The 14,943-nt window shown below is 41.9% G+C and overlaps 1 protein-coding gene across 5 annotated transcripts; it reads left to right on the forward strand.

Annotated features, from left to right (window-relative positions):
• The first annotated feature begins 7,965 nt into the window (after positions 1-7,965).
• tent5c (terminal nucleotidyltransferase 5C) lies at positions 7,966-10,793 on the forward strand. Of its 5 annotated transcripts, none has more exons than XM_017704580.2 (2): positions 7,966-8,030; positions 9,511-10,793. In XM_017704580.2, the coding sequence occupies exon 2, from the start codon at positions 9,542-9,544 to the stop codon at positions 10,700-10,702; it is 1,161 nt and encodes a 386-aa protein (XP_017560069.1). In that variant the 5' UTR covers positions 7,966-8,030; positions 9,511-9,541; the 3' UTR covers positions 10,703-10,793. The 5 variants fall into 5 exon arrangements, with proteins under 5 accessions (XP_017560069.1, XP_017560068.1, XP_017560070.1 ...); XM_017704579.2 differs by lacking the exon at positions 7,966-8,030 and adding an exon at positions 8,225-8,390; XM_017704581.2 differs by lacking the exon at positions 7,966-8,030 and adding an exon at positions 8,251-8,302.
• The last annotated feature ends 4,150 nt before the right edge of the window (positions 10,794-14,943 follow it).

Below are 14,943 nucleotides of genomic sequence, written 5' to 3' on the forward strand. Positions count from 1 at the left end.
ACCATGACATTTTGCTCTGACCAAATATTCCAGCATGCAGCCAGTGCTATCTTTGTCATATACTGCATCCCAAAAAGCAACATGATCATTTCAGATGGAAGTAACCACTGGTGTAACTGTTACACACCTTAAATGGCACCTGAGGAGCAAGAATGTAACCGCCACACAATTTAAGACAGAACTAATCACCAAGCCAATTCATCAAGAACATAGTCATCGATTTTGATTGTGTAATTTATTTAATTGTGACAGTAAAATAACCACTAGTTACAGTAGTGGAGAAGGTTTGAGTTTAACTGTAATAGTATTAGACTTGATAAATATTTGCAGCTGTTTATTATGTCTTAATTGTGTGGAATTACTAGACTGTAGAGTAAAGCAAATCATTTCTAGAAATGGCTTGTAGTATCGTACTGGATGTTATCTAGCTCAACCTTCGGTCCTGATAAATATAGGTTAAAAAAAAAAAAAACACGCACCCCTCACTCCTTATTTTTGCAATGTTTTTGGCTGTCGTTCAAACAAGATTTGCCTGTCTATCTGTTTTTTTCTTGTTTGTCTTTTTCCCCTTCAATAGTAATGAATGAGCCTTGATGAGATCTTGGCTGTTCCTCTCCCCTCTGCGCTGATGTTTGGTTTAGTTTGACAGCAAGATGACATGGTAGGGTGGATAACTGGCAGCTCCAATGTGCACGGGGGGATGAAGTGTCCACTGCTAGCTAAGTGCCCTTTGACCTCCTTTGGCAACCGCTCACCCATATGACATCAACTGACCCTGCTATATCATCTGGTCAGCAGATGACATTGAGAGCCTTCTGATGAGTTGTCTCTGTTCAGCACTCAGACACGAGATACTGTGGATACTAGATAACATATCCCTGTTGTCAGAAGAAAATCTCTCATCTCCAGAATAGTAACTTTGCCAGAAAAGGAAAAAATCTACTTTACTTTTTACGCAAGTCACTGGAACCAGACTTTTTTTCCCCAAGTAATTTTAGCCTGTTTCTTTTGGTCCATTCATTATAAAATTTACACACAATGTATAAAGTATAACAGGTATTTTTATACCTTTTTATGCCAGAAACTGACAAATGACAAAAATTGAGATACAAGGTTTTCTTCTGACAGCTGCAATTTATTGTCATGTAAAGACATCTGTATGTTTAATGGTTCAGTGACCACAATGCAACTCACTTTGAATTATAAATAAAAAAAAAAAGAAACAGTTCAACGTTGACTTACCTGATGTCTCACTGGAGATCAACTTGACATATTGACGTTTTGTCATTGTTTAATATCTTCAAATATTTACTGGTTACTCACATTAGTTTATGTGCTGTATTTGCTTCCAAGAATTCACTGTGTTGACTTGCCGGCCATCTTCTCCATAAGAGACAGGTGTATGTACTTTTTCTAAATGAGTGAAATACAGATGGACTGTATATGTGGATGTGTTTTTAATGTCTACAGTGCTAAGCAAACGTCAGAGACCACCCTTCATTTAGTTTGCTTTCAGTCAAAGTGGCCATTGGGTACAAATGGTTCATTTTTCAGCATTACGGAATGAGCTAAAAATGTATATTTATCAGAAAATTACACAAAAGCCTCCTATAACTAAATAGGTTTAGTCTTAGAAGTTGCTTGCATGTTTCTCACGATCCAATGATGTTGCGGTCTGGACTCTGGAGTGGCCAGTCCACCATTTTAAGAACACAAACATGTTTGATTTTCTCTTTTTTATGTCTATTTTCTTATTAACATAGGAGAGCTCTCTGCTTGGTGTATGGATGTGTTGTATGCAGTGGGAAAATTAGCCTGCTGATATCCTAAGTAGGCAGACTGTAAGTGATTTACTGTAAATGTGGCTCTCTTGCTGATTGTCTTCTGAGTACATGGTCCCTTTGGACAGTTGTATATTTTTGCCTGTTTTTATTTTTATTTAATACTGGCTTGTGGCATTGCTGCACTGCCCTTCTGTGGTTTTCAGATGCTCCGCTCATGATTTAGGTCTGGCGCCGGACTTGCCGCTGCACGTCCTTTCAAACTTACGAATAACATGTACTTAATGGCTGGATTGCCTGGAAATAATACAGATGAAGGGTGGTCTCTGACTTTTGCACTGTGCTGTACGTCTGTTTCATACGTCTCAGCTTTAGGATAGCCAAAGGTCCTAGCTGAAAGGGCCTGGGTCAGCTAAGGTCACTGTCTCAGCACAATTATGATCTGTGTGAAAGCTAAGAGAGGAATAGATAAGGGGCCAGCGCTGGCACAGGACAAGTGTACACAGCAAAACACACTGCCAAGGTCACTTTGGACCAGGTGGGTCAAATGATAGAAGACTCTCTCTCTCTCTCTCTCTCTCTCTCTCTCTCTCTCTCTCTCTCTCTGTCTCTCTCTCTCTCTCTCTCTCTCTCTCTCTCTCTCTCTCTCTCTCTGTCTGTCTGTCTGTCTGTCTGTCTGTCTGTCTCTCTCTCTCTCTCTCTCTCTCTCTCTCTCTCTCTCTCTCTCTCTCTCTCTCTCTCTGTCTGTCTGTCTGTCTGTCTGTCTGTCTGTCTGTCTGTCTGTCTGTCTCTCTCTCTCTCTGTCTCTCTCTCTCTCTCTCTCTCTCTCTCTCTCTCTCTCTCTCTCTCTCTCTCTCTCTGTCTGTCTGTCTGTCTGTCTGTCTGTCTCTCTCTCTCTCTCTCTCTCTCTCTCTCTCTCTCTCTCTCTCTCTCTCTCTCTCTCTCTCTCTCTGTCTGTCTGTCTGTCTGTCTGTCTGTCTGTCTGTCTGTCTGTCTCTCTCTCTCTCTCTCTCTCTCTCTCTCTCTCTCTCACACTCACACTCACACTCACACTCAAACAAAGATCTTCATGTCCATAGGTGTTATCACAAATTTCCATTCCAGCACCTTTCCACAATCCTGCCCACTGTGCTTTGTACACCTGTTTAACATCTGATATCCTATAAATGGGTTGATAGTTGTTCTCTCATTACTCTCATACCCTGTTGCTCTAAATTCAAATTCATCAGGATTAATCCAGTCTGATTCCGTGACAAATAACAAATCTAGCCTGAAATGTCACAGAATAGCTTGTAGCATAAAGTAAAGTAGGCCACGTGAGCATGGTAGTCACATGTTGCCCCAGGGTAACATTAGAACAAACAGTAACTAGGTATTATACTAGAGTTACATTTTTTTTATGGTTTCATTTTGTTTACTTTTAACTGAATCTATCATTTTGTTTGCTATGTAGGCCTATTTCCTCTTGTACGGTAGTTGTGTTTGAGCAGTTTGAGCATTTTATTTTTATATCTTAAAGGGCCCATATCATGGAAAACTAGAATGTGCTGTAAATGGTTCTATATAGCACCAAAAAGGGTTCTGCTATTGTTACGATATGAGCTTGTAACAGTAGCAGAACCCTTTTCAAAAAGTTTCTATATTGAACCATCTACAGCACATTCTCCATCAATCTAGAGAACCCTTTAATCATGAGTACCTTTGATCATCTTTGAGTGTTCAAGCCTCTGCATATAAACATTTTCTTTACTAAAGAACCCTTGAAGAGCCATCTTCTAAATGCATAGTTTTATAGGTACAGTAAAAACAGCCCCTTAAAACCCCTGGTTTATAACTTACTTTGGCTTATTATTCAGTGACTACAGGGACTTTAAGGCAAACTGGCTGAGCTTTTGTTAGATTCTAGAAGTGTGTAATTAAACGTTGGGCCTGCTAACAGGATCTGGCCGTTTAAGGAGTTAAATTGTAAGGGATAGTGGTTGGTCATGGTCATGTAAAAATGAATTATGACTGGTTTTGGTAGGTGAACCCCTAAAGGTGGATGGAAGAGAAACAATACAAGATGATGTGTGATATGGGCCCTTTAGCTGAAGTGTCACAATTAAAATAGCTTGTTTTAAAACAGCAGTTATTCAAGAAAAACAATATTTGATATTAGTTGATACTTCGGGTTTTACTATTGCTAAAGAGCATTAGGACTGATTTGTGCTTCTTCTTGCTCTTTACAGGTCTCATTTTGAGGTCCAGATTGGAAACTGACTGACCAAACTGACTGTCCTAAAAATTGCATTAATGTGCTTCATACCTCCTAGATGACATTACCAATGGTGTGATTAGGTGAACCCTTTCTTTCCAGTGTCTGCAGTTGCGTGTTAGTGTGCTTATGCTCTTAGTCATCTTGCTGTTTTAGCTGTTCTGGTTTGGCTAAAGAGGCCAGTGTGCAAGTTTCAAGATGGAGATATTAAACCAATCAGAGGAGGAGGATGAAGCCAGATGGTCACATTGCTTTAAGGAAATTCTGACCTCCTGAGCGTGTAATAAAGCAAGGTAGTCTGCTTAGTAATGTATATGAGGCAGATCGGCTGTGATCTTGTTTACTCACGTTATATATTCAAAAGTATCCAGATACCCTTTCTGACCGGCATGGGCAGTGGAACTGCATTCTGTGGACTGATGAGTGATGGAACACCATCAAATACCTTTGAGATGAGTTGGAGTGGCATTTGCAATCCAGAACTAATCTTCAGTACATGACACCACTAATGCTGTTGTAGCTGAACACAGTCAAATTCTTGCAGCAATGTTCGATCCCTAGTGTGAAGCCTTTCCAGAGGACTAGAGGCTGAAAGGAGCAAGCAAAGGAGGCACAACCTGTCTATTAATTCCCTTGATGTCAGAAGAAACGTTAGATCAGCAGTCTCTACAGATGTTGAGCAGATCTTAGAAATGTTCTTTTTAGTCTCAGTTGTAATTATTTACAATTGCTGCAGTTGAGGCTTCCCATCTAGATGCACAGTTTGTTTGGTTTTGTATAAATATATCTCTACCTCTCAAGGCAATCCTGTTTGTTGTGCCCAGACTATTTAAGATGCCATTTACCCTGTTAACTTGCCTAATTAGGCCATCGTGAGGAGCGTCACTAGAGGGCTCCAAGTGTCATATGTCTTCAGTGCTTATGTTCCATGTAGTAAAAGCCCAAGAATGTGCATGTCCCACAGTCTACAATCAAGCAATGGTAATATTCTCCATAAAAGTGAATCCTGACAGACAGATTCCATCCAGCCTGGCCAAGAGACGATGCCATGTTTCTGCACTTAGGATAACTGATAACCAGTACAGCTAAGCAGCCTCTTCTGAAGGTCATGAAGGGGAGGTGGGCTATGAATATGTCGCTGTGAGTCATAGGGTGGAAAGAGGAGGGGGGGGCATTTGCGTGGACATCTGCAAAAGTAGTGGAGTGTTTAATGTGTTAATGGCCTGTGTGTGTGTGTGTGTGTGTAAGCGTATGTGCGTACGTCTCCTCCAGTGTGTGTTTAATGTGTTAATGGTTGCTGGTTAACCATCCGTAGTATGGACAGTGACTCACTTCCACTTGGCGACGAGCCCAGCTGCAGCAGGTGGCACAGCTCCTCCTGAGAATTAAAATGTTCACCTTTGGACGAACCATCGTTTCGTTGGTTTTTGTTTTTTTTCTTCCCTCCCTTCAGTGTCCTCTTGATGTTTGTTTATTCTGTTTTGTGCATCTGTGCACCAGACTTCTTATTAAAGTTCATAGGTCTACGTCTGACTTTGAGTCAGAGGGTTTCAGCCTAATCAAGAGATCTGAGCATTACCAAGCACAACTGATGCTTAAACATAGATGGTCAAATTGACAACAGTCATGAGTGTCACTCATGTGGCAAACAGTTTTCCACGTCTCAGGTCATGTTTCCATTCTTCCGAGATCAATTGGCATGCTGGAAACATAACATCTTTATTCTGCACAACGTTCCACTTACAGGAACGTTTTGCACTAATACATTGGTAATGAGTTATGACTTTCAGAGCACTTCCTGCACCATGACTCATTTAGCTTTTTTCAAAAAGTGGGGGAGGTGATGTCATTGATGTTTGCATATGTATCATATTATTGGAAAGAAAGGTGGGAGTCACTGACTCCATCTTATTCCTTTATTACTTTTTTCCCTTTCTGATAACACATTATTAATGTCACATCCAGCAACTTCCCTTCTTGTCAGACAGGAGTCTCTCTCATTTTGCATTGTCATTTTAGCACATTTATCTGGTGTGTAGCAACATACAGCATAAATGACTCAGAAACCGTTTTCTTTCTCTGTGGAACACGTCTTCAGTTTCCCCTGCACCTGGAGATCTCTTGGTTTTCAGGCCACAAGTCCACAAGTTATTTATCATCTTACTCACTGTTCAGACTAATTAAAACGGACTTTCCACAAGACTTTTACAATGAGAAAGGAAATCCACTGCTGTGCTCTTTGTGAGGAAGTCTGTATGGATGACGGCCTGAATGAGGTCAAGCTCACAGTCACTCTTTGTATTTTGTTTTCAGTATGCCACACGCTTATGTTAAAGGGGAATTCCACCACTTTTTAAAAGTTTTGGCATTATTAAATGGTTGAGATGTATGCAAGGTCATTCAGAGTGGTTTAGTGTGAAGTGCTCCACTCTAAAGAAACTCACTAAGTCATAATTGTTAACAGTGGTGGTCATAGGAAACAGATGTCTGAAGATTTGAATGCCTCTAAAATCTCCCTCACAGAAAGGTGTCTGTGTGTGTGTGTGTGCGCTCATGAATGAGATTTACATGCAAAACAAAATAGGATTTTTTTTTTTTTTTGGGGGGGGTTGCCATTATGTTATCATTATAATCATTACATACAAAAATTCCTGAGTCACATGTAGGTTCACTGGTGGTTTTGGAGAGTAAATGCCTATATTTGAGTTGTACACATCGCAGCCCTTGGTTCCCATCGCCACCACTATAAAGAAGTCTCTAAGTTCCACTTTACTATATGTTCTTTTTACAGGTCATGTATGGCCTTCAGGCACTTCTCCCCAGACATCATTTTAAATGTAAACCAGTACCCAACCACAAGCACTAACATGGGTAAAGCATGGCATGAGAAAACATGACAATTATACATCCTTTTTTAGTGATGTATAAGGAAACTGTGGGTGGAGAGTGAGAGAGCTAGAGGCAGTGAGCAAGCAAATGGGGGCGACCCTGGGATTACCCTTTAAGAACAGGAAGTAGAATAGAGAACATTAGAAGTCATAGTAGTATAATTGAGCTACTGCATGAATCAGCACAGTCTGTCCTGCACTTCGGAGAGGGAGATTCCTGTGACTTCTTTTTTTCCCTTTCTGTCTATCTCAGCCTTCTCTTCCTTTTCTTCAGAGTTTCTCTCAGCTTTTTTGAGCAATGCTGAAAGGAAGCTCTTGCATCAGAAAAGTGACCGAAAACATCCAGGTCATCTACATAGGAGACTGAGGGAGAATTTGTATGAATCAGAATGTAGAAACTGATTGGGAGGCAGGATCGTACCTCATGTGATGGATATCTCACCACCTTAAGCCTATATTAAGCAAACTGGATTTTGCTACAACAAATGCACAACACTTTCTGTCCATGTTTTCATCTGGAGGTTTCTCATGTGATATACAACTCAACAAGTTTTGGATGGTTTAAAATGTATAGACTGACAACCCAACTGAATTATCGAACAGTCATCTGAGGAAACACCTGAGATTTTAACCCCTGGTGAGTTTGGAAAGATGGAAATATGCATTTCAGGAGTCAAAAACTGAATTCCATCACATTTCAGCATTCATTTTGAAAATAAACGAGTGTTCTGTTCACAGGTTTCCCTAGTAACAGGCATCGGATCTGGGACATGAAACGTGAAAAGTAGGCCTTTATTTGAGTTTCACAAAAAAGGGACTAGACAGTAAAATGTAAGCATAAGAGTGTAAACTATTAAGAGCACCGTTGGGAACATTTGCTCTATTAGAGAAGAGACGAAAATAAGCGTAGAAAACTACAAATAGTGAACGGCCTCTTCCGCTCCTCCACATGCTGAATGAAGTTCAACCTACGCGTATGGTTACCGGGCAACACAAAAACCTGCTCAGCCAATCACAGGCCGGCTGAGCGCATTGATACCACAATTCTGTCAGCTTTTGAAACTCACAAGCCTGAAAAGCCGTAGACTTTCACATCAGACGACAGCGGTAAGAATAACCAGTGTGATCTAAATATTAGAAATCATTAACAGAACTTAAAAAAACTTCAATGTATTTCTTTTTCCAACCACAGCACCTGAAGGTGTTATCGCGCGTTTCGGGTATGTAGTGCGGCGTGGTGATAGGCGGTGTGCCGTTTTATTTTTACCCACTGAGCTCTTCGGCTTAAAAGAAGGCGGTGCAGCTCCGCAGCCCAGAAGCGCCGAGTTCTTTATGTGAGCGCAGAGTGTGCGGTCGGCCGGCCAGCTGGGTGGATGGAGGTCTGGGCACAAAGTCTTAGTTAACGTCCGTGCTGTGATCTGCTTGCCGTGTTGAGTATTTGGGAGTGGACTCACGCTTTAACAGCAGGTTTGAGAACGTCCTGTTTCACGGAGTTAATAAAGCAGCTGTCGCTCGCGCTGCATTTGTGTAATGTTGAGGCTGTTTTGAGTCACCGCGTTAACGAAACTTCAGATTTGCCTGTGTCTGTGCCTCAGTGCTGACCGGGGCTGAGAGGATTAGTCAGTTTACCTGGTTAGATTAGAAAGAAAACCTGACTTTACTTTGTGGGTTAAGCCGGGTGTTGTTTGTGATGGCCGTTGTTACAGAAGTGGAAATATTCCTGTCAGGTTCGGACATGAAGCTAGAAGCTCCTGGAGAAGAGTGGCTCGGGCTGAGCCATCACGTGCTGCCTCTTTAAAGCCGCTGGGGTAGCTACATGCACTGCGTGCTGTTCATGCAGGACGTTTAACCCCAAGATTTAAAAATGTGATTTTGTATGTGACTGAATCGGGAAGGCTGAAGTTTTAGCTGCTCTTCACGACCGCGTTGGGCTTCGTGTACATTTGGAAAGCGTGTGCTCTCACGTGTGTTTTCTCGTCATGACTGGTTATTAAAGTATCGCCACTGTTTTAAAAAGGTTTAATGTGCTTTGTTTAAATGGCTTGTCTGTTTTGTACGCCTGTGTCTGAGCGGGAAGGTGTCGTATAAACAGCAGGTCTGTGCTGCGAGCAGCGCTGCTGTGTCCGAGCTCTCGATGGAGAGTTGCTGTGCTCTTGTGGAAACTGGGGGACTTGCTGTGGGCGTTTGGTTTTCTCTGACTGTGGTGGTCTGGTCCAAAGACAACACTTTTATCGCCATGACCGAGCGTGTTGTCCAAGCTGCTTCGTCGCTCGCAGTTTGTCTAGATACGGTGTCACTTAAAGTATGCAGTCCTGATAAAGTCAGATTTATAACTTTTTATAAGCTTTTTCTGCCAAACACACGAAGCAACAAACGAATGAACAAGCTGAGCGTTTTCCCCACCTACTGACTCTTTATTCTTCTTTACGTGCTTTAGATTGACCCCAAATTGTGTAATTTCTTTAGTTTTTAGCAGTTTACAGAGAGCTTGATGAGCTTTCCCTCAGTTGTTTTTATTCTTCTTGTATACTTATTACTAAATATAAAGTAACTATTTTTAAATTTTTATTTTTTCTCTTTATTGCAGCTTGTCTGAGGGAATTTCAAGGAAAGCAAGCATGGCTGAAGCATCATCAAGCAGCGAGAGCAGTTCTTACAGCGTACTTACCTGGGACCAGGTGAGCCGCTTGAATGAGGTGCTGACCGAGGCGGTTCCTGTCCATGGCCGCGGCAACTTTCCCACCCTGGAGGTGCGGCTGAAGGACATTGTGCAGATGGTGCGTAACCGTCTGGAGCAGAGGGACATTAAAGTCAAAGACATTCGCCTAAATGGCTCCACAGCCAGCCATGTGCTGGTGAAAGACATTGGATGGAGCTACAAAGATCTGGACATCATCTTCAGGGTTGACCTCCCCCAAGAAGCACAGTTCCAACTCATCAAAGATGTGGTGCTGGGCACTTTGTTGGACTTTCTGCCAGAGGGGGTGAACAAGGAGAAAATCACACCCATGACCCTGAAGGAGGCTTATGTGCAGAAACTGGTCAAGGTCTACACCGAGCAGGACCGCTGGTCACTCATTTCTCTGTCCAACAACAACGGCCGCAATGTGGAGCTCAAGTTTGTGGATTCGATCCGCAGGCAGTTTGAGTTCAGTGTGGACTCTTTCCAGATCATTTTGGACTCCCTGCTGTCATATTATGACTTCTCAGAAAACCCCATGTCTCAGCATTTCCACCCCACTGTGGTAGGAGAGAGCATGTATGGTGACTTTACTGTTTCTCTAGATCACCTCAGGAACAAGCTGATTGCTACCAAAAGGCCAGAGGAGATCCGTGGTGGTGGGTTGCTGAAATACTGTAACCTCCTGGTGAGGGACTTCAGACCCACTGATGAGGAGGAGTTCAAAGCCCTTGAGCGATACATGTGCTCTCGGTTTTTCATCGATTTTCCTGACATCGGCGAGCAGCAGAGGAAACTGGAGGCCTACCTGCAGAGTCACTTTGTGGGTGAAGAGAAGAGCAAATATGACTACCTCATGATCCTGCGACGGGTCGTGAATGAGAGTACGGTGTGTCTCATGGGACACGAAAGAAGGCAGACACTCAACCTCATCTCACTCACAGCTTTCCGGGTGTTGGCAGAACAGAATGCCATACCAGATGCATCCAGTGTCACCTGCTACTACCAGCCAGCGCCTTATGTCAGAGACTTGAACTTCAGCAACTACTATGTGGCCTCTTGTAACCAGTCCATTCCAACATGGCTGCCGTGTAACTAAGACACTCAACAGAAGATGCTTTGTTAATGGGAGAGGGGGCGAATGGTACTTCCCCACGTGAGCATAAAGATAAAGTATATATTTAAAAAGACATATTTTTTGTGTTTTTTGTTTTTTGTTTCGTTTCCCCCCCCCCTTTTTTTGGGGGGGGAGGCACTTAGCTTAATTCTTATCTTCAGAGTGTCAGTCCTTTGGATCATATTTTTAGTGCTATGATTTCATATATATATATATATATAATATTGAAAGTTCTCCTTTAAATTGTTTTCTGTTGGCTATATTTGTGTCTGATGTGAGTAATGCTTTTTTCTTGCTGATTGAAATTCTCATTGTGCCTTAATGCCTCCCTAACATGGATGTTAAATACTATATAAAAAAAAAAAAAAATCTTTAGCCTTTAATAAGGGAAAAAAGTTTGAGGAACAGTGTTAATACTTCTCTTGTGATAAAATGTAAAGAAAAAATTATTTAAAAAAAGCCAAAAATTTATATAAATTGAAAAAATTTAATTGCTTTTTTTGGGGGGGGGGCAAAAACGTGAGCACAGGCTTAGACAGCAAATTCCAACGAGTCTTTTTTTTTTTCTTTTTTTTAAACTACTGGTGAGCTGCTAATACTGAGCTTAATGAGCATTTTAACTCTTCCTGTTGCTCAGCTAATCATGATCAGTCATAGTGGGGTGAAGAAAGCTGCACAAGTCTGTTCTTAAGGGTACAGATGTGAAAGTGATCTAGATGACACAGCATTTGTAGCAGCGTGCTTCAGGCTCTTGCTCCTGTGCTTGGTGGGTGCCTACAAAATAGTTTTTCACTACAGACGGGTTTGTGATTGAAATGGACTTTGTAAAATTTGGGAGGGTTTTGGCTGCATCTGTTAAAGAAATGAGACTTTTGTTGGAGTAAGTGAATTATGCTTGGGTTTAATTTCTAAATGAAAGTGGGAGTGTATGAGAGAGCAAGAGTAAGTTGGTCCCTTTCCTTAAAAGGAAATGAGCCGTTGGGTGTCCGGTCCTCTTCAGTCTATCACAATCCTTAGCAGGCTTTGCATTGCTGTGTAACGAGACTCCACGCTGGTGTCACACTGCTCTAAATTTATCCGGCGAGGCACAGGGGGAAATATGCCTACACTGAAGCCTGTAGGACAGACCTTCTGCTGTGACGAACACCTTACATGTGCGTGTGTCGTGTTCCTTCTCATGCGAGGGGTGACCAGGCACACTGTGCCCCCTTGTCTGGTCATTGGAGAAGAGAGGAGTAGGTGAGGCAGGGCCATATTTGCAGAAATCTTACAGCATGGACTGTGTTCCCTTTATGGATTTCACCACTGTTGTGATTCATCTCTTGTGCTGTCTGTTTTGATCCAGATTAAGCATCAGTGTCTCTTGCTTCATTCTGATTTAGATCTGTTCCTGTTGCATTAGTCTTCCGTGGAGCTCCCACTTAGACAGGTTACAAATGTCAAATGGCCAAGCTCTGCATTTTAAACTGTACAATTTTTTGGAATATAGCACTGTAGTTGACACCAGTCAGGCTTTGCTGCAAAAAGCTATCCAGATTTTGCTGCAGGTCTAAAAGGCTTTCTCTTGCACTCACTTGGCACATTGAGAGAAATGGTGGAGACCCCTCTGGCTGCTCTTATGTAATGGCTAACAGCTGCCCCAATGCGCCTTACTAAGGCTCTTCCTTTCTCTTCTCTCTGCTTGCTCTGCACGCACAGCTGCTGCCGGTTCAGCTTATACAAGCACACTCGCACACACTTCGATAAGCTGGAGAGCCAGGCTCAGCCTCTTATCTGCTTCACACACAGACTTTGGAGGGAGGAGGGAGGGGATGGGTCACAGTAGCCTTTGCAGGCATGGGTCACACCCCTGGGACAGAGCATTTTGAACCCAAGCTTTTTTTCCCCCTTCCCCCTCTCTTGGCTATTGGATGTTGGTTTTGTTTGCAGAAATGTAGACTGTGGACCAATGTTTGAACCAGCAACAAAACTCTTAAGTGCCTTGCATTTTGGCAGTGTGTTTTGAATGTATGGACTGAACATTGAACTTTTTTTTTTTTTTTTTTTTTTTTTCTTCCCTTTTCTATTTAAATGAAGGGGGGGGGGGATTGTGTGTATAATGTGAAGTGTCAAGTTCTGGTCAGTCCTCACATCCTGCTGCCTGGCTTCTCTCAAACCTGGTTGTGTAGTCATTCCAGTTGTCTTGTCTTGTCTTGCAGTTGTGTGTGTGGGTTGTTTGTTTTTGTGGTGTTTGTGTTTTTTTTTTGGTGTGTGTGTGTGTGTGTGTGTGTGTGTGTGTGTGTGTGTGTGTGTGTGTGTGTGTGTGTGTGTGTGTGTGTGTGTGTGTGTGTGTGTGTGTGTGTGTGTGTGTGTGTGTGTGTGTGTGTGTGTGGTGGGGTTTTTTTTTTTTTTTTTTTTAAAACCCCCCACAACCACCACTACAAGCCAAATCTGAACATTGGGTGACCGGTTATCACTATATCTGAAGCTGAGGGACTCAGATGAATAGCCACTGCAATAAATACATGTACCTTTTTGAATCCCTTTTTTCACTCCAAAACATGTAGCTGTGTAAGAGTATAAGCTCTAAATTACACATGAGGAAAGAAGGAGGATGGATCTCAGGGAGACTTGTGGGTAATTTAACTTAAACTGTGGTTTGCGGTCGATTTCTATTAAAGTGTAACCCATTGTTTGCATTTAGTGGGGTAATATATACAGTCCCTAACTCTCTCGTACTCTTTAGGTAGTCTGTGGCTGTCAGTGGTCTTAATCCCACGAAAAAGCCGGAGAATTGGTTGGTCAAATTCTACTTGTTTAAGGTTTTGAATCGGATCAGTGTGCTTCACAAACATTGAGCTATCCCTGACCCCCCCTAAATACAGCTGTAAGATATTTTAAGACCGCTAGATGCTGGCCCTGCTGTAGATCACCTTCATCTGCTCATGACTCGCACCCATTGGAACACGCACCCATTGGAACATGCACACAGCCACCTTAGCATGTTACTTTCTTATATCTTGCCCACATGAGCTTTACTCACATAATGCTTAGCATGATGTGACTTTGCTTTAACAGTTCTTATTCAAAGGGTTTGTAAAATGGGTTTCTTGTTAATATGGGGTGGGGTGTTTGAAACAGGTGCATTTAGGCTGTTCTATTCATACTAATGTAGAAGCAATTAGTTCTGTTAAATTGAGTTTTTTTCCTTGCTGTAATTCCAGAAAAAAAATCTTTCTTGTCTATGGATGACGTTTGAGAAGAAGAGCTTTGCTTGTATGTTGCACTACAGCTTGAAATGCATCTGTATCATTGTACATTTCCTGTTCTAGGGTAGGGGCTTTTTCTGTTTTTCACTCTTGCCTATAGCGAGTTTCGCTGATGCCAGAAGGCCTTTTAGAAGCTCCTTTGCCATGTTGCAGGAAAAGTAGTGGGATTTGCAGTAGATGCTGTTTACATTTTTGTTTCTACCTATGGTTTGTCTGATGCCAATAATTGTGAGTTGACAAGGGTAATATATGGAAGTGTTGCACTATATATTCTTTTGAAGTTCATTGGAAAGAGCTTATTTGTCAGCTTGTGATTTGAGAACTATGAAGATGTTTCCTTATTGCCATTAAATTTTTTTTTCAGCACTTTTACCTCACATTAATTTTCCTTTTGAATGGAACTGAACATCAGGAAAATGTTTGAGGAGGGGAAAGAAATAAAAGTATTGAACCCCACATTTGTTGTATGCCACTCATTTCGTGCTAGGATTTTATTTCCTTTTTTTTGTAGTAGTAGTATTATGTATTTATCCTTTTTTTTTTTTTTTTTTTTTTTTTTTTTTTTTTTTTTTTAGGCTATATGGGTGTATTTTTAAAGTGAACCCCTTTTTAATATTTTGTCAGACTTGTCACACTGTTTATACTAGTAAACAGGAGCTTTACTTGAAAAGAAACTGTTTTTGATGCTCAGCTTGGTCGTGGAGACAGCATTTCAGCTCTGAAACCATGGTGGGTAGAAGGCTGGTATTTTGACTCGTGTAATGGTAGTCACTGGTTCCAAGTCCTTGGATAAGTTGTAATACTCCTGGAACAATGCCTTCCTGTGCATACCACATCAGAACACTTAAATTCCATCTGGCCTCCAGCAGTCTCTCATCATGGCTTTGCTCCACTGCCTCCTGCACACTCAAGCAGAGCTGTGAGTCAGCAGGCCAGCCTGCTGAAACTGGGTTTGAGCTGTGGGCCGTGCCTCAC

Source organism: Pygocentrus nattereri, chromosome 6 (genome assembly GCF_015220715.1).
Source record: "Pygocentrus nattereri isolate fPygNat1 chromosome 6, fPygNat1.pri, whole genome shotgun sequence".
Taxonomy (NCBI): Eukaryota; Metazoa; Chordata; class Actinopteri; order Characiformes; family Serrasalmidae; genus Pygocentrus; species Pygocentrus nattereri.